The sequence below is a fragment of the Narcine bancroftii genome, chromosome 3 (assembly GCF_036971445.1).
Source record: "Narcine bancroftii isolate sNarBan1 chromosome 3, sNarBan1.hap1, whole genome shotgun sequence".
Classification (NCBI taxonomy): Eukaryota; Metazoa; Chordata; class Chondrichthyes; order Torpediniformes; family Narcinidae; genus Narcine; species Narcine bancroftii.
The window spans coordinates 63,834,603-63,858,943 of NC_091471.1; the positions used below are offsets into that span (position 1 = coordinate 63,834,603).

The 24,341-nt window shown below is 39.8% G+C and overlaps 1 protein-coding gene across 2 annotated transcripts in view; it reads right to left on the bottom strand.

Annotated features, from left to right (window-relative positions):
* ca9 (carbonic anhydrase IX) overlaps positions 1 to 24,341 on the bottom strand; it is a 102,362-nt gene that overhangs the window by 35,769 nt on the left and 42,252 nt on the right. For both annotated transcript variants that reach the window (XM_069924197.1, XM_069924196.1), the window contains exons 6-8: positions 23,237 to 23,303; positions 5,584 to 5,741; positions 628 to 757 (exon numbers count right to left, since the gene is read on the bottom strand). In XM_069924197.1, coding sequence (XP_069780298.1) covers positions 628 to 757; positions 5,584 to 5,741; positions 23,237 to 23,303 — 355 coding nt within the window. The remainder of the gene's footprint in view (positions 1 to 627; positions 758 to 5,583; positions 5,742 to 23,236; positions 23,304 to 24,341) is intronic.

Consider the following 24,341-nt stretch of genomic DNA (forward strand, 5'->3'; position numbering starts at 1 on the left):
ATGACAGCCAGTGACTTAAATACCGGTAACTTGTAGATGGATTGTTAAAAGTTCTAAAATACCGAAGGAGATTGATAACAATGTGAACAATTTGCAGATTTGCCATTTACAATTGAGCCTTTCATACTAAACCAGGGCGTAGAAGCTCTTTTCATGTTTTCCTTTTGAATGTGTGAACAAATCACGATAACAGCAAATAGATACAAAATAGATTTCAATGTTCAGGACTTTCCTCATGTTATATGCAGAAAATCAGATTCTATATTTAAATGAAAGCATAAAGACTATTATCAAATGCTTCTTTGCAATTGATTTCAAATTGTAATATTTATTCTCTATGAAAGATGTTTATGGTTTGCTAAACTGTCTCAAATTGAAGTCACTACCAAATGATTCATTACTCAGTGAAGAAATTCAGGAAGTTTCCCTCCTTCTGGTGAATCAGAGATAACTACAGTCTGGGCAAGATATTCCTCATTCTTTAGCAACAGAGACCAAATTCTGCATCGATAATCATCATTGCTCCCACCAAGATGAGTGAGTCTCAAATGACCTGCAAGACAGCTGGGCTGAAATGCATACACAAGGCAGGAAAGAGCTAAAAAGCTGAATCATAAGATTAGTTACCCATTCTGCTTGAAGGCAACATTGCTGAAAAAGAAGAAAACACATTCCTTCCATTCAGTGGCTGGTCAGATCTGAAGTTAGAGTCCAATATATCATGGTCCGTCTTTATACTGGTTATCAATTTGTGCAGCTGAAGAAGGGAGAGGGCAGAGTTTCAATAACTTCACAAGTAGTAGAGCAACACTAATTATTGTCAGATAACTAGATCTTCAATACATTAAAGATTTCAGTGGAAAATGGCTAGTACTTGAAATAATACATGCTTTGCAACATATCCACTTGACAGCACAATGGGAAAAATGGTCCAACTTTGTATTGCAGAATTAATTCAATGTAGTATTCAATCTAAGGTTTATAAAACTGCCAAGACTATCAGGATCAACTGAATTAAACTGAGGACCAGGAGCATTTTAGAATTCTGCAAAGGACAATCAAAAAATTGATAAAGGAAGGGAAAATAAAATATAGGAGTCAACTGGCAAGGAACAAACCCAAACCATTAGAGCTTCTAAAGGTATCTATAAAGGAAAGGACCAGGAAGGGCAAATGTGGTTCTGCAGGTGGGGTAACTATCTCACAGCATTTGCAGCCATGTCTGATTCTAACCTCCAGTGTTGGCAGCGTGGAACATGCACAATTTACTGTGACTGTGCAATTTACCTTTGGTTTCCTTTTTCCCTGACCCAAAGAAATGCTGGTTGTTGGGAGAATGGGTTGCTGTAAATTACACCAAGCATAGGTGTGTGGTTGGAAAATAGGGAGGGATGGGTGGGGGGTGGTTATCAATAGGCATGTGAGAGAGAATAGGCTAAAGCATGTATGTGATGGACCAAATGGCCTTTCACGTGAAAGGGGGTTTGAAATAGTGTGTTCTTTACAAAATTGTGAGTAAACTATATTGGTGTTAGGGATTGGAGTGTGGAGATGATCACTTTCTCGGAACTGGCAAAATGTCAACAGGGGGCGCTATCAGTCCATGCAGATAACGGCTCCTTCCTCTCCTCAACTGGGAGCTAACATTTGTAGGTTCTTGCTGCTCTTCACCAAGGCTTCAGGCTCTGGCTGCAGGCTGCTCTTTCTTGGACACTAACTGCTAACTTCAGACTGGTTGGGGTGCAGCACAAGGGTCACGGTGAAGCCTCGACACCTTCTGGTTGTGTACTATAGACTGATGGAGCCATAGGGATCTCATTTTCCACAAGGATTCTTCCAGAGTCACATATTCCTATCAACTTTTGTCTAAACCCTATTACTCACCTACACACTCAGGACATTTTACTGTGGTCAGTTAACCTACCAACCTGCATATCTATAGCATGAGCAAAGAAATTAGAGGACGCAGGGAAAGCTACACAGTCGCAGAGCGAATACACAAACCTGCAAAATAGGCCAGAGGTAGGTATTGACCTCTGATCGCTGGAGCAGTGAGGCAGCAGCTCTGCTGGGTACCTCTGTGTTGCTCATATACTTGCATGGCTCTCATTTTACTGGCCACAGTTAGATTAGTGAACTGGAAGTGAGGAACCAGAGAAGAAGATATAATCCTTCCTTCAGGAAGCCATCCCTCCAGGCAGAGCTGACCATAAAAACTGTCTATGCGGGAATGAATGTATCACATGGGCTCCCTGGAAATATGACTCATCATCAGGTAAACCTTCTGATGATTCAATCCCCCTGAATGTAGCTGAGGGAGTGGAAGCCTTTCATGTCAATTAAAGTGTGTGTGTGTATATTTGAGGAGGAGGGATAGTCATGGCAGAGGAACTACTAAGTCAGTGTATAAAAAGGTGTGGTGAGGTACATGGGAGGAATATAGAGATAAATTGTAAATATTATAATGCAAGGAGTCTGACTAATCATCCAGATGAATGGAGAGCATTGATGAGCATATAAGAATATAATATTGCTCTCACAGACTTAGATGAAAGAAGGACAAGACCCAGAGTAGGTGGCATTGTAATATTGATTACGGGGAGTCCATTAATGCAGCAATAAGGGAGGATATCCTAAAAGACTTCTCAATGTGGCTAGAGATGAGAATCAAGGGACAATTACATTTGGGGGGGGGGGGGGATGGGGTTATACCAAGGGGAACATTGAGGAGGGAATATAAAGCAAACCACGGAGACATGTAAAAAAAATCATAGGATTATAATGAGGAGATTTCAACTTTCCCAAAATTAATTTGGATCACCTTCATATGAGTTTGTTGTTTAGGAGTCTGATAATGAAGGGGTAGTAACTGTTCCTGGGGGTATACATCTTGTGGTACCTATACCTCTTTCCTGGTGACAACAGTGAGTAAAGAACATGAGCATGGTGTGCATCCTTGATGATTGCTGCTTCTCATCGACGGCAGCATTCCCTGCAGATTTTCTCAAAGCTGGGGAGAGTTTTGCCTGTGATATAGTAGGCTGTGCCCACTACCTCTTACAGGGTTTCCCACTTAAAGAGAGGTATTGGTGCCTCCATACCAGACTGTGATGCAGCCAGTCAGCACACTTTGCACCACACACCTGATATTCCTGATAAACGTGATGTGATACACTTTGAGAGGATTAATAAGAGTAGGACATGTAGCACCCTAGGGTGTATTGAGGAACTGAGAGATCTTGGTGAGTATGTCCCAAAATTCCTGAAGGTGGCAGCACAGCAGATAAGGTAGTTAAGAAGACATATAGGATTGATGCCTTCATTAGCTGGGACACAAAAGATGAGAGCTGTCGTGATACAACCACCGGACTGTCTGTGATTGCCTGAGCCTGTCTGCATTCCTACCTGCCTAATGCAGGGGGAAACCCACTGTACCTAAGGGAGGTTACCTGGGAGACTGGCTCTACCTACTCCCTGCCAATCACCAGCCCCATATAAAGGCTCATGCTGGCCCTTGTGTAGGCAGTAGAGCACATGGAGCCAGAAGGGATACTGAACCTTGTGTGCACGTTTTAAGCCAATTAAAGCCTGTAGTACAGCCTTCTAGTTTGAGCTTGTTTGTTCACACTGCAGTGCATCTCAAGAGCAAGGAGAGGGAGAGCATCCTGGCAAGGCTGCCACTGGATACTAAATGCCAACGGACCAAGTGCTGGTAAAAAATGATTAGTATAGATGGTGACTTGCTAGTTGGCATTGACTTGGTGGCCTGAAGGGCCTGTTTCCCTGCTGGATCACTCTACGGTATAGGTTCTAAGTGGTTCCATCTGGTCACTAATGCACTCTTGGAAAGCCAGCAATTCTGGCAAATCCTAGTGCCTGAGATGGTGTCCATGCCTCACTGAAGTGCAAGTGTATGAACATCTTTGTGCAAATGCAGTGCCTGCCTGGGGACCTCTCTGATAGTGTGGTGAGCATAAAATTGGTGGACATGGTAGAGATCTGCTGAGACCACTTGGAAAGATCCTCTGGTGAGCAAGTTGAGAGTCAATGTGACTTTGACTTCCATGGAGAGAAGTACACAAATGCATGGCCTGAGCTTTTCATACATAGTGTCTTTCTCTTAGTTCAGTGGTGATTGACTTGGAAAACCTGAGCCTGCAAATACATTGAATATCAGAGAGGTCCTGATAAGACATGGTGCCTCTGAAGACTATAAGGGAATAGATAGACGAACATGAGTGTCCCTACTGTTCTACGGACCCCAACCCATCTGGTATGGCAGTAATGCTCCTGGCAGAGCAAGGACTCACCCTTGCTATTAATTTACGTGCATATGGGGTTATTAGCATTAATGTAAAAGATCAGACATGATTATATTGAATGACAAGGCAGGCACAAGGAAATGAATGCACAAAGTGAAATTCCTGTTGGAAAGAATTTGACCCAAAGGTGATTGCTAGCTTGTTTTGCCTGGGTTGTGTTGCTTCTTTGTATAAGTTATGCATGAATATTGAGCACTAAAAAAATCAATTTCTGGACTCCAAGTTTCCTCACCTACAGGCACACATCCACTCACACAGGTACATTGCCCTCCCTCTCAGTAATTGAGCTCATTTTGCTTACGTTTTGAAACTGATCACCAATAGATTTTGCCCATATCTGAGTGGAAATTATTTGAGGCTTTTGGTTATTACTCTCACAGTAAAATCATGAATTTGTAGCTAATTCAGGTTACTGGGCCCCATGGCTGGACATAAAAGAATGTGGATGCTAAAAGAATGAGGCAACACACAAAATGCTGGAGGAACTCAGCAGGTTAAGCAGCATCCATGGATGGTAATAGTTATGGTATTGTCTGCCCAAACTATCGACTGTCTATTGTTGACATGGATGTTGCCTCATATTCCTTCTGGGTTAATGGTATGAACATTGGCTTCGCCGGTTTCTATTAGCTGTGCGTTTCCCCCCCATTCCATCTCTCCCTTTCCCTATCCCTCTATTTCCAGTTCTTCATTCATAGAGCTATGCCCTCCCCTGATCAATTCTCAGCTTTTATCTCCTGCCCCCCCTATCTATGTCTACCTATGGCCTCTTGCATGTTGGCCTGTGTTCCTCCCCTATCCCTACTTCTCTCCTCCCCTGCCTTCTTATTTAGGTACCTGCCCATTTTTGCCTCATACCTTGTTGAAGGGCTCAAGTCTTTGCCTCCTATAGATGCCGCAGGACCTGTGGAGATTTTCCAGCACTTTTGTGTATTAACTATAATCACGGCGACTGCAGACTTTCTTGTTTCAATCCATTTCCTGTACAGAGCTTTGATCCATCCAGACAGGATACCTTGAAGGGTGCATCGATAAAAATTGGCACACGATACTTTGGAAATGCCAAACTTCTTTCAGCTTTTGAGGAAGTAGAGGCATTGGTGCGCATTCTTGGCCTTAGCATCAATGTGGGGTTGGACCAGGACTGGTTGTCAGTGACATTTATGACTAAAAATTCAACTTCGTTAAATTCAAATGAAGCTATTCTTAAATTAATTCACTGGATAAGTAAGAAAGCAGATTTGAAGACTAGGTGTACTACCTGTGCTTCTGAAAGTTGGACAGTTTCATTGAAGACCGTCCAGGTAACTATCTGTAAACAGGGTGGAGTTGTCAGGGATCCACTGTATTGGAAAAATCGGTCCAGCCGATGAGGCATCAAAGAGTTCACATCGAAACCAGGAATGGACACTTCGACACCTGGGATGGAATCAAAGTAGGTTCAGTGTGAATTTCATCCTGAAACAATTTAAATATCAGAAACTGTAAAATTCAAGGGAAATTCTGAAATAAACATTTATTTCAATGGATAATTTATTGCTGAAATTTAATGATTACTCATCTTCCCACCCACTATAATAAATTTTCAAAAGAAATTTAAAATATGATTTTAAGTAATGTTGAAAAACTTTTTGAAAGAAATAAAACCATAGAACATCAGAGCACAGAAACATGACCTTCGGCCTATCCAGTCCATCCCAAACAATGTTTCCATTTGTCCCATTGACCTATACCCATATGTGTGAAATAAGCTTGTAAAAGGACTAAAGAATGTAATCTGGTCCTTCTAACCCAATGTACGTTTCATTTTTAACTTTCCTTGTAAATTTTTCTGGAGGTTACAGAAAGGTTATAAATGGGTGTAGCAACTAGTGAAAGGAAAAAAATATTGCCTTGGATATAAATACAGTTGTATCCGCAAAACATATGATCTCAAATTTCAGTTCAAAATATTAGGCTTGATACAAATGGATCAGAGGAGGAAGGGTGAGGATGTGGTTGTCAACAAAAATAAAAGAAAGAGAAGGAAAGAAAAACAGAAAATAAAACAGAATATCTGTGAAATGCAGAAGATAGAGCTTAAATTGCAGAGGTTAAATTAAATAGTCCCATCGCCTCCTAAAAAGAAATGTGGATCTTGTGAGAGATTGCTTTGCATTCCTTGATTGGAAAGTATGGAAGCAGGTCAACTTTGTGCTACTTTTGTAAATAATTTCTGCATATACCCAGAACTAACCATGGTTGGATTTATTAGCAGAGGCTTGCTCCAAATAAGTCTTATACTGCTTAATGTTGTTAAAAGGGAGGTGAAATGTAGCTCGACCAATGGTGGAAATCATTCCAGAAGGGGACCTCACTTGGAAGACATTGGAAAAAGTGGACCACAAGTTTTGGGGAATGTATTAAAGGTTTTGGGGAGGTGAAGGTAGAATATAGGGGAGATATTCTCTATTGACAACTCATTGACAATTTGAGACCATGCAGAAGTGGAGGTGGATAAGAGGAATGGAAGATTTAAGCTCTGGATGCATTACCAATTACCTTACACGATTCAAGGTCTCGGAATGCACACACTATCAGGTTTCAAACCCTGACACAATCTTGAAGATAAGTTGTTATGAATCAGATATGCCAGGTATTAAGGTTACATGGGGAACAAATGCATCCTAAAGCTTCTGGAGGGATTATTTTGGATTTTATTGCAGGAGCAATAAATGGACCTTTAGTCACTAGCTGGTCTGAGTCAGATTTCAGAATTCAATGTATTGACAGAGTGCATACATTACATCCCACACAACCCTGAGGACTTTTTATCCCCCCTGCAAACAAGGCAGAATTACTACTTTTTAGTAGTGCAAAAAACCTGTACTCAATGTACATTATAAGCAAATAAATAAATGTAAACAAACTGACTGTGCAATACAGAGAGAAAAAAATTGATAAAGTGCAAAAGTAAGAGTCCTTAAATGAGTCCCTGATTGAGTTTGTTGTTGAGGAGCCTGATGGTGGAGGGGTAGCAGCTGTTCCTGAACCTGGAGTGTGAGTCTTGTGGCACCTGGTAGCAGTGAGAATAGAGCTTGGGTGATGTGGATCCTTTTTTTAAAACTTTATTTATTCATTCAAAAAACAAATAATATATGACATATATAGCAATTAAACATGAACATGAACATTTTTTTATATATATAGAAAAAAAAAGAAAAGAACCCCCCCTTCAGCCAACCCTCCTAAGGAGAGCCATAAAAAAAGAAAAAAAGAAAGAATATTAAAAAAAAGTTAAATATACATATTAAAATCTAATCAATATAAATTGAAATGTAAATATTCCGAGTATAACAACCACTTCTTAATTTAAAAATATAATTATCATGCGAAACATATGTAATTTTTTCCATTATTAAACAATATTTCATCTAGTTATGCCATCTATTAATATCAATCATATTTGTATCTTTCAACGTACTAGCAATACATTTTTTCGCTATGGATAAAATTAAATATACAAAAGCAAGCTGAAACTTATCTAATCCCAAGCCTTTCAGAGGTTGCAAACTACCCAATAAAAATACTGTTGGATCTAATGCTAGTGCATGGAAGAGGGGGTCAGGAAGCTCCAGTGTGATTTGGATAAATTGAGGGACTGGGCAGGTACATGGCAAATGCACTACAATGTGGATAAATGTGAGGTTATCCACTTTGGTAATACAAACCGGAGGGCAGATTACTATTTGAATGGCAATAGATTAAGAGATGGGGAAGTGCAGAGAGACCTAGGGGAACTTGTACATCAGTCTCTGAAGGCGAGCATGCAGGTACAGCAGGTGGTTAAAAAAGGCAAATGGTATGTTGGCCTTCATATCAAGAGGGTTTGAGTATAGGAACAAGGATACCTTACTGCAGCTGTACAGGGCCTTGGTGAGACCACATCTGGAGTATTGTGTGCAGTTTTGGTCGCCTTATCTAAGGAAGGATGTTCTTGCAATGGAGGGAGTGCGGAGGCGATTCACCAGGCTGATACCTGGAATGGCAGGAATGACTTATGAGGAAAGATTGCGCAAATTGGGATTGTACTCGCTGGAGTTTAGAAGGTTGAGAGGGGATCTCATAGAGACATATAAAATTCTGGCAGGACTGGTCAGAGTGGATGCAGATGGGATGTTTCCAATGATGGGAAAATCCAGAACCCGGGGCCATGGTTTGAGGATAATAGGCAAACCATTTAGGACCGAGATGAGGAGGAATTTCTTTACCCAGAGGGTGGTGAATCTGTGGAATTCATTGCCACAGAGGGGAGTAGAGGCAGGTTCATTAAATATATTTGAGGGAATTAGATCTATTTCTTCAGTATAAGGGTATTAAAGGTTACGGAGAGAAGGCGGGGACGGGGTACTAAACTTTAAGATCAGCCATGATCTCGTTGAATGGCGGAGCAGGCTCGGAGGGTCGAATGACCTACTCCTGCTCCTATCTTCTGTGTTTCTATGTTTCTATGTTTTAAACTATTTTAATCTTATACAGATATTCTAAAAACAATTGAATTTTCTTCCAAAAAGATTGTATATGTATACATGACCAAACAGCATGAAAAAAAGTTCCAACCATATCACCACATCTAAAACACAACTCTGATTCATTAAAATTAAAAAAAATTTTTTCAGGTGTCAAATATAGTTGATGTAAAAAATTGTAATTAATCATTGCATATTGTGCATTTATCAATCTCGTTACACTATCATAAGATTTCTAACCAATCCTCTTCAGAAAAAGTAAAACCAATATCTGCTTCCCATTTAATTTTAGATCTATCCCAACCCTTTTTATCCATACCATCCTGTAATATTTGATACATAAATGAAATATAACCCTTCTCTGGTACCTTCATAAGAGAAGTCTCAAATTTAGTCATTTGGTATCTCTACCAAACATACATTTTACCAAAGGTCGAATTTGATAATAAAGAAATAAAGAATTCTTATCAATACCAAAATTTTCCCTCATCTGATTAAAAGATAAAAACTTACCCTCTTTAAAACAATCTCCCAAATTTTTCACACCTTTAAATCTCCAATGCAATAAACTTTGATTATGTATTGAAAAAGAAATAAGTTGATTATTATACAATGGAGTCAAAGCCAATAATTTACCCCTAGAACCTATCATTTTATTTTTCTTTATCTATAACTTCATTAAATGTTTTAGTAAAGGCACATTATATTGTTGTAACAAATTTATATTCCACCTTTACAAAAATTGATGTATTTCAAATTCAGAAATACTTGCCATCTCAATTTTAGCCCAACTTAGATGCTGTACCAAATCCATCAATGAACTAATAAATTTAAGTTGGGCTGCCTCATAATAATTTTGAAAATGTGGTAAACATAATCCCCCTAACTCATATTTCAAAGTTAATTTATTCAAAGCTACTCTCGAAAATTTACCCCTCCATAAAAACTCCCTAACCATTTTATTTAAATCTCAAAAAAAATTTTATCAAGTAAATACAGAATAGATTGAAACAAATATTGTATACATGGAAAGATATTCATCTTAATTGTATTTATCCTTCCCATTAAATTAATAGGTAAATCTTTCCATTTAATCAAATCTATTTTAATTTTTTTCATTAATGGAGCATAATTTAATTTATATAAAGATTGATAATTAACATTAAAAATTATACCCAGATATTTAATTCGATCAGTGCACTTCAAATTAATAATATTCTTATAAACTGAATAATCTCCTTCACTTACCGGTAATATTTCACTTTTTTCCCAATTAACTTTATCAATATCAATTTTCATTTTCTTAATATACACCAAGACTCACTTACATTTAATCCTCGAACATTAAAAGTAGCAAACTTCAACTTTGACATATCTACTATTATTACTAAATACCAAAAATATCTTTATATAAAAACTCAAATCAACGTACATAGGCCCTCCAATAAAAATAATCCCAAATTTTAAAAAAAAAGAAAAAAAAAGAAATCCCCCCCCAAAAAAACTACCAAAAGGTAAACTACCAAAAGTAATCCCCTAAACAAAAATTGGGTCTGGGTCACCCACCAGTGGCTGATGACTAGTAAAGAACTTAGTGCAAATCTCTCCCTCCCCAGCCAAACAGTCAATAACATCAAAATATCATAATAACAAAAGAAAAAAATAGAATAAGAAAATTCTTCTTTTCATCCAGAAGATTCCAATCTCGAAGATCCCATTTTGGAAGGAGGTGGACTCTTTCCATTCCCGTTTTCCCCATTTCTGCCATTTCTTCCGTTTCAAGAGCTACCAAATTTTTCTTTAGGAGATAATGGTGGACTATGTTTTTGTCCTCTTATATCTGGCAATGAATCAGCAAAAATCATTGCTTCACGATCAGTCTCAAAAAACCTTCAATACTGCAGGGTAATGAAAAGTAGACTTATAACCTTTACGCCACAAAACTTCTTTAACTGGATTGAATCGACATCGACATTGAATGACATCTTGACTAAGATCAGGATAAAAAAAGACTGCTATTCTGAATCAATAATGGGGTTTGTCGTCTCACATTTTGTACTGTAAGTCGAAGTATTGCTTCTCTATACAAATAACTCAAACATCGAATTAATACCGGTCTCGGTGGTTGACCAGCTGAGGGTATTTTCCTTAAAGCTCTATGAGCTCTTTCCAGTGCCAATCCCCCAGAAAAAAATTCTTGCCCTAATATTTGCAGAATCTAGTCTTTAAAAAAATGAAGAGGATCTTGTCTTTCTATACCTTCTGGCAAACCAACAATTTTCACATTATTCCTTCTGCTTTGATTTTCCAAATAATCTATTTTTCTTCCTAGCTCCTTCTCATAATCTCCCAATTCTATGACTGATTTTTCCACCTTCAACACTTTTTCTGTGTTAGAAGTCACTTATTGTTTACAGTCCAAAAAAGGCAGTCTGAAGTTTTTTTAAATTCTTCATAAGATGCATCCACACATGTCTTAACCATATTTAATTCTGAACTTATACCAGCATTCATTTGAATCCTTTCATTCATTTGAGTTGTCAACAAAGGTTTTATAACAGCTTGAATAACTACATTTAATTGCATACACTTTGAATTGGTAAATCTCAGCTCTGCTCTCTCTGACATAGTGGCAGGACAAGGTAACTGCTGCTCCTGGTGAAACTCAACAGAAGGCATTTTATAAGTTTTACTGCACGTCTGGACTCCCAGCGACGGCACCCCGACTTCCTCAGGAAGTCCAACAATGGAGTCGTCTTCCTGCGTGCTCCCTCCATTGAAATCGAAAGGCTTTCCAAATCGGGGTCCACTTCTTGGGAACACACACCTTCTTCTGGAGAATGGGTAATTCCAGCGCCATCCTTCATCTGGTGAGCAATTGGTATTCTTTTTAGCCCCCACAGGCGATCTTTGGGATTTAGGCAATGAAGAGATTGAGCCTGGGGCTGTATCAAGTTGTCTAGGCCCCAGATCTTCAGCACTTCGAAAATGTAACTTCTTTTGAACTTGAAGATTAGTCTTTTTACCATTAGTGGCCATAATAATTCCTTAATACTTTAAACTAAAATTTAAAAAGTTTAAACTTGAAAACAAAGGGTTAAAAAATGGGCATTTAAAAGTCTGGCCAGAGAGGTCGAGATTGCACGTCTAGACTCTACGCCATGGTTCCCCATAGATGTTCTCAATGGTAAGGAAAGTTTTACCTGAGATGTTCTGTGCTCTTTCCATTGCCTTTTGCTGGGCTTTCTGTTCAGGGTATTGGTGTCCCCTATCAGCCTGTAATGCATTACAGGCACACTCTCCCCCACACATCTTAGAAATTTTCCAGGGTTTCCAATGTCATACTAAACCTCTACAAACTCCTAAGGAAGTAGAGGCACTGACATGCTTTCTTCATAATGCCATTAATGTTTTGGGCCCAGGAAAATTCCTCCAAGATAGTGACTCCAAAGAACTTAAATTTTCTTACCCTTTCCACTTCTGACCCCCCCCCCCCCCACCCAAACCAATGATCACTGGATTGTACACCTCTGGTTTATTTCTTCAAGTCTACAATCAGCAACTGGTTTTTGCAACATAGAGTGTGAGGCCTCTACTTCCTGCGAAGGCTGAGGAAAGTTCATCCTCACTACATTCTAGAGAGGATGTATTGAGATCATTCTGTGCAACTGCATCACCGCCTGGTTTGGAAGCTGTACCACCTTGGACTGTAAGACCCTGTAGTGAATAGTGAAGTCAGTGGAGAAAGATCATTGGGGGCTCTCTTCCTACCATGAAGGACATCTACAACACTCGATGCAGGTGAAAGGCAATAAACATTGTGAAGGACTCCACACACGCCTCACATAAACTGCCCTCTCTTCTGCCATCTGGTAGGAGGTACCATAACACTTGGGCCCTTACATCATATTGGGCAACAGCTTTTTTCTCCCCAAGCCATCATGCTCCTGAATTCCCAGAACATATGTGGATAGTATACCATGAACTTCTACTGTATATGTCTTAATATTTTAATGTGTTTAACTTCTATTCTAACTTATATTTATGTATTTTACTCCATGGACCTGGAGAAATGCTATTTCATCTTTACTGTGCAAGAATGGTTTGAACGATAAATAAAGGTGACTTGATTTGACTTGTTGGTACACCATTCTGTCTTCAATTTCCCTCCTGTATGATGACTCTTTGCCCCTTTTTATACAATCCACTTCTGTGGATTGTAGATGGTTTTGTTGTCATACCAAGCTCCACAATTATAGATGTATAGTGAGAAGAGCAGGTGGCTAAGAACATAGCCCTGCTCGATACATCACCAAACTGAGCCCAGATCCAAATCTCTGGCACAATCAGGTAGCCTATAGTGCCTGAGGCCCTTCGAGAGCCCTTATTATCCTTAGCACCCTCTCAAATCCCAGCTCTGACACCTGGTTCCCATGAGTCAGTCTCCGGCACCCCCCACCCTGTGTGGGTCACTTGACCATAAGTCACTCTCAGACTGTGCAGACCTCACAGTCCCTAAACCCTCACTGCTCCACCACTGTGGTCACCATGGAGATGTCCTTTAGGGCCACGTCCTCTGCTTCTCCTTTTCAATGCAGTATTCTCTCTATATCTGGTGCCTGGAGACTGTAACCCCTCGTGGCCACTGGCAAGCACCAGTTGTAGAATTTTACTTATAAAACCTGTTGGCTCCTTTAACTGGCTTTGTTGAAACCTGTATCTTTGTTGAAACCTGAGGACTGGGTAGTTGATACCTTTGGAGCAGAGCTATGTCTCCGCTCTCAAAGGTCTGCACGAGAGGAAGCGCTGTCGTTACAGCAGCTCTGCCAGTGTCGTTATTTCTGTTCATTCGGAAAGAAGCTAAGAAGCAGGAACTCAAGGGTAGTCATCTCTGGATTCCTCCTGTGCCACACGCCAGTGAGAGCAAGAATAAAGTTATGGCAGATTAAAGTGTGACTAAAGAGTTTGTGCAGGGGGCTGTGGCTCAGATCCATGGATCATTGAGTTCTCTCTGGGGAAAGTATGACCTGTACAAAGAGGACAGGTTGCATTTGATTGGGAAGGGACCTAATATCTTGGTGGGCAGGTTTGCTCAAGCTGTTGGGGAGGAACTAAACTAGTTTGGCAGGGGGATGTGAACTAGAATGAGAGGGCAGTGAATAAGGCAGAAGATACGGCACAGTTGGTGTAACAGTTAGTGCAGGGTTCGAATCCCACGCTGTCTGTAAAGAGTTTGCATGCTTTCCCCATGTCTGCGTGGATTTTCCCCAGGGGTTCCTGTTTCCTCCCATCATTCAAAACATACTGGGAATTGTAAGTTAATTTGGTGTAAATTGGGTAGCATGGACTCGTGGGCTGAAATGACTTGTTACCATGCTGTATGTCTAAATTTATCAATTTACATTTAAGATACACATGTAGATACACTATGTAGCAAGATTGTAAAGATGGATAAGCCATCAATAGGGCAAATTTGCAAGTGTAAGATTAAGGATTTAATTTGGTGTACTTTAGAAACAAAATTGAAATGGGTGATGAATACAGCACTGAAGGTCTTGTATTTAAATGCTCGCAGTATAAGGAATAAGGAAGATGATCTAGTAGAGCAGCTGAAAGTTGGCAGGTATGACATTGTGGCCATTTCTGAGACCACAGCTTGGAACTAAATATCCGTGGATATACAGCTTAATGAAAGGACAATAAGGTGGGCAGTGAGGATAGGGTGGTTCTGATGGTTAGGAATAGAATAAAATCGTTGGAGAGAGGAGACATGGATCAGAAGGTATTAAATCCCTGTGGGTAGAATTAAGAATCTGCAAGGGTAAAAAGACCCTGATGGGAGTTTTATACAGGCCTCCAAACAGTGTGCAAACTACAGATGGAGATAAGAAGGAATGCAAAAGGGGAAATTTTACTATAGTCATGGGGTTTTCAAGATATAGGTTGATTGAGAAAATTAGATTGGTGTTGGATCCCAATAAAAGGACAGCTTTTTAGAACATCTTGTGGCTGGGTCAACCAGGGAAATGCCAGTTCTGTACTAGGGAACCCTTAGGAGGATATGATAGAATTCATCCCGCAGTTAGAGAGGGAGAAATGAACATCAGATGTGACAGTATATCAGTGGAATAAAGAGGACCTCACAGGTATGAGATGAAACTGGCCAAAGTTGATTGGAAAGGCACATGAGCAGGGAGGATGGCAGAGCACCAGTGGCTGGAGTTTCTACAAGAAATGAGGAAGATGCGGATCTGGTATATTCCAAAAAAAGAAGAAATATTTGAATGGTAAAATGACACAACTGTGGCTGACAAGAGAAGTCAAAGCTAAGGTAAAAGCAAAAGAAAAGGCATTCAATGAAGCAAAAAATAGTGGGAAGAAAGAGGACTGGAAAGCTATAAAAGCTTACAGAAGGCAACTAAGAAGGTCATTAAGAAGGAAAAGACGAACTTTGAAAGGAATCAAAAAGCTTTTTTGTTATTAAGAGGTGAGAGAAGATATATGACTGATAGAAAATGATGCTGGAGAAATTGTAATGGGAATTGAATGGGTATTTGGCATCATTCACCGTGGAAGACTTTAGGAGTGTACCTGACTTTCAAGCATGTCAGGAAAGAGTGGTGAGAGCAGTCACAATCACCAGAGAGAAGGTCCAAAGGTAGATAAGTCTCACAGCCCAGATGGAATGCACCCTCAGGTTCTGAAAGAAGAAGTAGCTATAGAGATTTTGGAGGCATTAGTAATGATCTTCCTAAAATCAATACATGCTGGCATGGTTCCGGAGGACTTGAACATTGCAAAGGTCACTCTACTATTTAAAATGGGAGGGAGTCATCAAAAAGGAAATTATAGACCTGTTTGCCTAACATTGATGGTTGGGAATTTGTTGGCGTTGATTGTCAAGGTTAAAGTTATGGAGTACCTGGAGGTGCATGACAAGATCGGCCAAAGTCAGCATGATTTCCTTAAGGGAAAATCTCACCTAACAAACCTAATGCAATTTTTTGAGGAAACCATAAGCAGGCTAGACAAAGGAGTTGGACTTTCAAAAGGCCTTTGATGATGTGCTGTTCACGAGTCTGCTTAACAAGATGAGACCCCATGGAATTACGGGGAAGATACCAGCGTGGGTAGAGCACTGGCTGATTGGCAGGAAACAGAGTGGGAATAAAGGGATCCTAAACTGGTTGGCTACTGGTTACCAGTGAATTTCCACACAGGTGGTGTTGGGGTCATTTCTTTTTACATTCTATGTTAATAATTTGAATTGCAGAATAAATGACTTTATTGCTAAGTTTGCAGATGGTGCCAAGATAGGTGGAGGGACATGTAGTGATGAGATAATAGAAAGGATGCAGAGAGGCATGGATAGATTAGGAGCGTGGGCAAAGAAATGCCAAATGAAAATCAATGTTGGAAAGTGTATGGTCATGCATTATGGTGGTAGGAATAAATGGGCAGAGTATCATTTGGATAGGGAGAAATTCAAACTTCGCAGTCCTTGTGCAGGATATCTTCAAGATTACCTCCAGGTTGATTAGGTGGTGAAGAAGGTTGGTACTCATATCTAGAGAAATAGGCTATAAGAGCAGAGATGTGATGTTGAGGCTTTTACAGCCCTGGTGAGGCCGCTCTTGGAGTACAGGGTACAGTTTTGGGCTTCTTATTTAAGAAAGGATGTGCTGGCATTGGAGAATGTTTAGAGAAGATTTACAGGAATGATTCCTGGAATGAAGGGATTAGCATATGAGGAATGTTTAGTGGCTTGTGGACTGTATTCCTTGGAGTTCAGAAGATTTAGCATTGATTGGTACAATAACAAAGCATTCCCATGGTGATTCATTTCCAGGTCAGTCTCCAGTGTACTCCACAGCATTGTAGCAAGAACAAAAGTATTCACTACTGTTACCTTGAAGGAATGTGTCTAACTTTTGTTTAAAGCCCTTTTTATCTGCTGTGACATACTTAGTTTATCAGAACACCAAAAAGCCAACAAAATATAACTAAAGAAGAAAAGATTCCGCTGAGATTTATGGAAATTTAATGCCCCTATAAAGTGGCGATTTGCACTGATGATGACGTTATCTGCGCTATCCAGCGCTTAATTTTTGTCACAGACAATGGAACATGAGTGACCTTATCATTAAAAATACATCTTTGGCCCAGTCACTCAAAACATGTGTACTCAAAACAAAAAGTGGCAAATTTATTTCCATTCCTCCATCCTGGACCTCTAACGGGCATCCTCCCCGCCTGGAAGAGATTTGCTCCATTTAACTCGAACCACCCACAGCACAAGGATCACTTGCTTATTTAACAAAGAGGAAATCTCAAAGTCAATATTTCTCAGGCTCATTATCTCATTATCAAATCTCTTTGTACTGTACAACAAATAACACGTCTTTTGCAAACCTAGTGCTCCTTTAAGACTATCAACTACAAATAATTTTACCCATTTGTTCATTTTCAGGAGGAGGAAGGAAGAGTCCAGTCATTAGGACAATTTTTGGGAAAGAGTAGTCATGAAAACGTAAAGTTTTTATTTACAAAATGGTAGAAGCCAATTCTGACCCATGCTGCCCAATTACTCCCAAATTAACCTACAACCCTAAACGTTTTGGATGGTGGGAGGAAACTGGAGCACTGGAGGAAACCCACACAGACTCATGGAGAATGTATAAACTCCTTTCAGACAGCACCAGATTCCAACATGGGTTGCGGGGGCTGTAATAGCATTGCGCTAACCGCTACACTAACCGTGTGGCCCCGCTGTAAAATTGTACACCATGGGAAACAAGCTTGTTGGGTCAACTTATCCATACTGACCAAAGTGTCTTCTTGAGCTAATCCCATTTGCCTGCAATTGGCCATATCCTCTGAAATTTTACGATGCAATAACCATTTCAAATAGAACCATAGAACCATAGGCCCCTTCAGCCCTTCTAGTCTGTGCTGAATCAATTATTTTCCTAGTCCCACTGACCTCCACCTAGTCTATAGTCTTCCATACCTCTCCCATCCATATACCTGTCCAAATTCTTCTTAAATGTTAAAAATGAGCCCACATTCAACACCGCAACTGGAAGCTCGTTCCACACTCCCACCACTCTCTGTATAAAGTATTTCCCCCCTCGCATTTCCCCCTAAACTTTTCTCCTTTCATTCTTAACCCATGTCCTCTGGCTGGTATCTCACCTACCATCAGTGGAAAAAAAGCCTATTTACATTTCTGCTGTCTATCCCCCTCATAATTTTAAATATACCTATCAAATCTCCTCTCATTCTTTAACACTCCACGGAATAAAGTCCTAACCTGTTTAACCTTTCTCTGTAACACAATTCCTGAAGTCCGGGCAACATCCTAGTAAATCTTCTCTGCACTCTTTCCATCTTATTGATAACTTTCTTGTAGTTAGGTAACAAAAACTGCACAAAATTCTCCAAATTTGACCTCACCAATGTCTGATACAACCTTACCATAAAATCCCAACTCTTATATTCAGTACTTTGATTTATGAAAGCCAATGTACCAAAAGCTCTCTTTACAACCCCATCTACCTGTGACACCACTTTCAGGGAATTATGTATCTGTATCACTGAGAAGTGCCCTTCAATACCCCACCATTCACCGTGAATGTCCTTTCTTGGTTTGTCCTTTCAAAATGCAACACCTCATACCTGCCTTGATTAAATTCCATCTGCCATCTTTCAACCCATTTTTCCAATTGGTTCAGATCCCTCTGCAAGCTTTGAAAACCTTCTTTGCTGTCCATGACACCTCCAATCTTAGTGTCACCTGCAAACTTGCTGATCCAATTTACTATATTATCATTCAGATCATTAATATAGATAACAAACAACAATGGTCCCAGCACCGATCCCTGAGGAACAACACTTGTCACAGGCCTCCAATCTGAGAATCAATCTTCCACCTCTACTCTCTGGCTTCTCCCATCCAGCCATTGTCAAATCCACTTCTTTGTACTACTTTCTACCAATTCCTCTGGCAGCTTGTTCCATATATCCATCAGCACAGACTCTTGATCAAAAACAGATAAAAGTAGTTAGCTTGGAAACAAATACATGACTGGCAATTGTGGCATGATGCCTGTTCATTTCCATGGGGGATCTCTTGACATTTGAGTAACTGTGGTGAGAGATAGGAAAACTTGTATAAATACCATTAGGTACTAATGGGAATTGAGGAACAACATCAGCAAAGTGAATATTAATTCTATTCTTGTAAGATTTTTTTCAAATAAATATATTTGCTTTGATGTTCAGAGAATTGATTGGATAACAAGTCAACTTTATGAAATTAAACATGATCTCTTTTGCCATTTGTAACACTTTTTCTTAGCTAAGCTATATATTGCGTTCAGTTCTGACCACCTCATTACTGAAAGGATGTGGAAGCTATGGAGAGGGTGCAGAGGAGATTTACCAGGATGCTGCCTGAATTAGAGAATTTGCCCTATGAGGCAACTTTACAGAGCTAGGGCTTTTCTCTTTTGAGCAAAGAGCAATAAGTTTATGAGAGGCAGATAGCTGGGCAGCCAGCACCTTTTTCTAGGGCAAGTGTAGCAAACATCAGAGAACATCTGTACGAAGTGAGGGGAGGAAAGTTTAGGGAGACATCAGAGTAAGTTTTTTTTTTACACAAAGGGTAGTAGGTGCTTGGAATACAATGCCAGGAGTAGTGGAGGAGGCTGGTACAATATGAACATTCAAGAGACTCTTAGGCACAAGGATGCAAGAAAAATAGAGGATTATGGGTGTGAGGTAGGGAAGGTTTAGTTTGCAGATTCAGTGTATATAGGTCAGGACAACATCGTGGGCCAAAGTGCCTGTAATGTTCTATGTTCGATGTCCAACTCAGAGTCGTAGAATTGTATTGCACAGAAATGGGTGATTCAGCCCACTGTGTTTTTGCTGACCCTTTTGGCCATCTACAGCAAACACAATTGCATACATTAGGTCTATACCTTTCTGTGCCTTGCCTATTCAGGTCTTTATCTTTTCTTTGCCTTGGCTTCGCGGACGAAGATTTATGGAGGGGGTAAAAAGTCCACGTCAGCTGCAGGCTCGTTTGTGGCTGACAAGTCCGATGCGGGACAGGCAGACACGATTGCAGCAGTTGCAGGGGAAAATTGGTTGGTTGGGGTTGGGTGTTGGGTTTTTCCTCCTTTGCCTTTTGTCAGTGAGGTGGGCTCTGCGGTCTTCTTCAAAGGAGGTTGCTGCCCGCCAAACTGTGAGGCGCCAAGATGCACGGTTTGAGGCGTTATCAGCCCACTGGCGGTGGTCAATGTGGCAGGCACCAAGAGATTTCTTTAGGCAGTCCTTGTACCTTTTCTTTGGTGCACCTCTGTCACGGTGGCCAGTGGAGAGCTCGCCATATAACACGATCTTGGGAAGGCGATGGTCCTCCATTCTGGAGACATGACCCATCCAGCGCAGCTGGATCTTCAGCAGCGTGGACTCGATGCTGTCGACCTCTGCCATCTCAAGTACTTCGACGTTAGGGATGTAAGCGCTCCAATGGATGTTGAGGATGGAGCGGAGACAACGCTGGTGGAAGCGTTCTAGGAGCTGTAGGTGGTGCCGGTAGAGGACCCATGATTCGGAGCCGAACAGGAGTGTGGGTATGATAACGGCTCTGTATACGCTTATCTTTGTGAGGTTTTTCAGTTGGTTGTTTTTCCAGACTCTTTTGTATAGTCTTCCAAAGGCGCTATTTGCCTTGGCGAGTCTGTTGTCTATCTCATTGTCGATCCTTGCATCTGATGAAATGGTGCAGCCGAGATAGGTAAACTGGTTGACCGTTTTGAGTTTTGTGTGCCCGATGGAGATGTGGGGGGGCTGGTAATCATGGTGGGGAGCTGGCTGATGGAGGACCTCAGTTTTCTTTAGGCTGACTTCCAGGCCAAACATTTTGGCAGTTTCCGCAAAGGTCTTTATAAATGCCTCTTAAATGTAGTGATTTTATCTGATTCCACTACCTCACCTGGCAGTGAGTTCCAGAAGTTCACAACTATCTTTGTACTAATAGCTTAATCCTCAGATCACTTTTAAAACTTCTTCCTCTCACCTTAAAAATACAGCCAACTGTGTTTGATACCCTGACCACAGGGAAATGATTCTGAGTTTCTACCTGATCTGTATCTCTTACCATTTCAAATACTCTATCAGCTTACCTGGGTGCTCCCTTGCTCCAGGGAAAACAAGCCCAGCCTATTCAATTTCTCCCCACAACTAAAATACTCTAATCCATGCAACATCTTTGTGAATTTCCTCTGTGTTCCCTCCTTCCTCTACTGTGAGGACCAGAATGGTGTACAAATCTCAAGTGCGGTCTCATCAGTATTTTATAAATGTATAACATTGTCACAAATATCAAATCCTGAGTTCAAACCTGTGAAGGCAAGCTTGCCATATGCCTTGATTACCCTATCTATCTGTGACTTTCAGGGAACTATGGACTTGAATCCCAACATCCCTCTGTTCAACAACATTCCTTAGAGCCCTATCATTTACTGTCATATGCACTTCCCCTATTTGACTTCCCAGACCAGCCTTCAGTATATGATCTTATCAAATGCTTTACCACAGTCCAAATAGGCAACATTTACCATCCTGCCTGCACCAATCTTAGTTATCTCCTCAAACAGCTCAACTGTTGGTCTGTTCTCCTCCCTTTGCTCCTTATTCCCTCCTCCTTGCACCATTTTATTCATCCCTTGATGAAGGGCTCAGGTCCAAAATGTTGCACCATCAACTTGGTGAAAGACACACTTTAGTCTGCCCGAAACCTAAATTTCCTCACATAAACTATCAGACTGGCACATTCCAGGCTGCAGGAGTACTTGCTGAGGAATGCACTGATGCTTGGTGCAGCCAACATGAGGATACTAGCAAGAGGGCTGAGTCGGTGGGGAATCTCCTCAAATAGCAGATGGAGGGAAGAATGACAAGATTAAGATAACAATGAACAGTGATGGGAACATATGGATATGAAAATAAGGGTGAGAAGAGAGTTTGAATGGTTTTCCTTTGTAAATAATTTATTGTGAATAAAGTTTATTTTCGATAAAAATTAAAAATAACATCTTTGCTTTCTATGGATGCTGTGTGACCTGCTGAGTTTATCTAAAATCACAGCTAGATTGTACCATAATTGGCTGCTCTCTCTTTGCTGATTAATATTAAAAAAAGATAATATTCATTTAGATTCTGGTAGTCTGATGGTACTCATGATCTCATTACTGCAAAGGTCATCAGGTGCATCTGAAAAGTTAGTATTGACCAACTTCACAATATTTGACTGATCAAATAGGTCCATTAACAAAAGTCTGAGCAATGGCATTAGAAATACAAAAGATAAAACCTCAGTTAATATGGCAATTCCGTTTAAAAACCACAAAGCAAACAGCAAGGGACAGAGTCATATTTATCAAGAGAATTGAAACAATGAGACTATTGTTCTCACACCCATGTAAATGATGCCAATAAGATTACAGCATAATTTAAACTCTGTCCAAAGATCTGTAATTTCCCCTTGGTAGAAAAATACTAAATCAATCAGAAACTAAGTGTAATGACTGGGAGGAAATTAATGTAATACTAAATTAATGGTTGGAATACATTTCAATCTTCTGGTTAGGCCATATATAAATTTCTTGCTCTACTTTTCCTAGAATCTTGTTATTCTTCATCCCTTTCTCCTGATCTGCTCTTTTTTTAAAAAGGTGGTTTGCTAGATTGTCTTCCAGTTTGAAGGAAGTGTCCAAAGTGAAATGTTCTCATCACAGATCCTCAAAAATTCTGCCGAGTATTTGCAGAATTTTCTGATTTTCATTTGACTTTCCAATATTGACAGTACTTTACTTTTGCTATCCACTTAACATTTCCTACCTTTGCCACCCCCCCCCCCCCACCTTTTGTTCAGACGCTTGCCAGCATTTTCTCATACTTTGATGAAGGGCTCAAGCCTGAAACATCAGTCCTGTATCTTTGCCTTTGCTACATAAAGGAGACTGTTTGACCTTTTGAGCTTCCACAGCATTTTGTGCTTTTACTTGGAAGCATTGGTAAGTTGGCTATAAAATTGATCAGCAATTGAAAACGTGGACAGTAAACACACTGTGTGGTAGAATTCAAGCCCATGGACCAAAGGAAATAGGTTTTAAATGTTTTTGATGAAATTATTGAGAACATAAATTAAGGATAATATCCAGAAATTTTGTTCACTTTAAAAATTGTACTTTGATGATAGAATTGATTTAAATCATATATTCTAGTAATTTCAAAACAACTGAGAAAATGCTACCAAGTTCAGGACTTGGAATTGTCTGTTTAAAGAGATAAAGAGATATTTATACTTCATCAATTGAGCAAATGTGTTATTACCTTCTTCTGAAATGTCTTGAAGTTTATCAAAAATGAGATTGTAATTTTTATTATCAGTTGGTCCAACCTGCACAAATGAGAACACTGAAATTACTTAATAGTTTTGCAGACAGGACACAGAATTGCATTTCATGCCACTATCAGTTCGAGTATTTATGCTTAGCAGAAACTGTCAATTTATAGCAAAATACAGGCATACCCCGTACAACAAAGTTTTGTTTAGCACAGGCTTTGATATAGGGCTGTTTATAATTTTAATATAAAATAACCAAAAATTGTTAAATTTTATTAATAATGCATTACCAACAGTGGTGGAATAATTTAGCAATGCTCACCACTCGGCTACTTTCGTTCAACTTCATTATTGCTTAACTTGTTTTAGTATTGCTCTAGACTTTGAGCGGGAAGGCCGTGGCTGCACTGTAATACAGGTGTATTCTAAATGTGTGTGTAAAAATGCACCCTTACAAACAATATGAGTGAAAAAAGGAAATGCGGAGAAAGTGATATACCTAATAACATAAATGGATGACATTGGAAAAGAAATGCTGCAGCCCAAGGTTCAGGCTGTCATTGTCACGTTCAAGGCTTATTATTTGCGTTGAACATTTTCTCAAGCCTTTTAAAGCTACAACAGGAGAAAATCCCATAACTTTAACGCAGTTTTGGAGAGGTTAGAGCATCAAGAATGCATCGAATACATCAGTGAATCGTGGCTGAAGTGACTGCAAGCAACAGGAGAACTGTTTAACATGATCTTTTACTGCATAATGCAAATGACATCTCTAGATTTGAAACATAAATTTAAAATGTCTCTCAAGACATTATGGAGATTGAAAAAGATCTGGGATTTGAAACTTTGGACCGTGACACTATGCACCAATGCATTCACATTCCAGTGAACGTGATGATGAAACCCATTGAAATGGATCAATAATGTTTATATGAAGATCAGCTGCAAAATGAAGATGTTAATGAAATGCCAATGAAAGAATTCAGCTTAGAGGAATTATCAACGTTAATTGGAAAAATCCATGATGCTTGCAATTACATTATGGATGTAGAAGGAAACATTGAGAGAAGTGTTAGAGTTCAGCAAGAATTG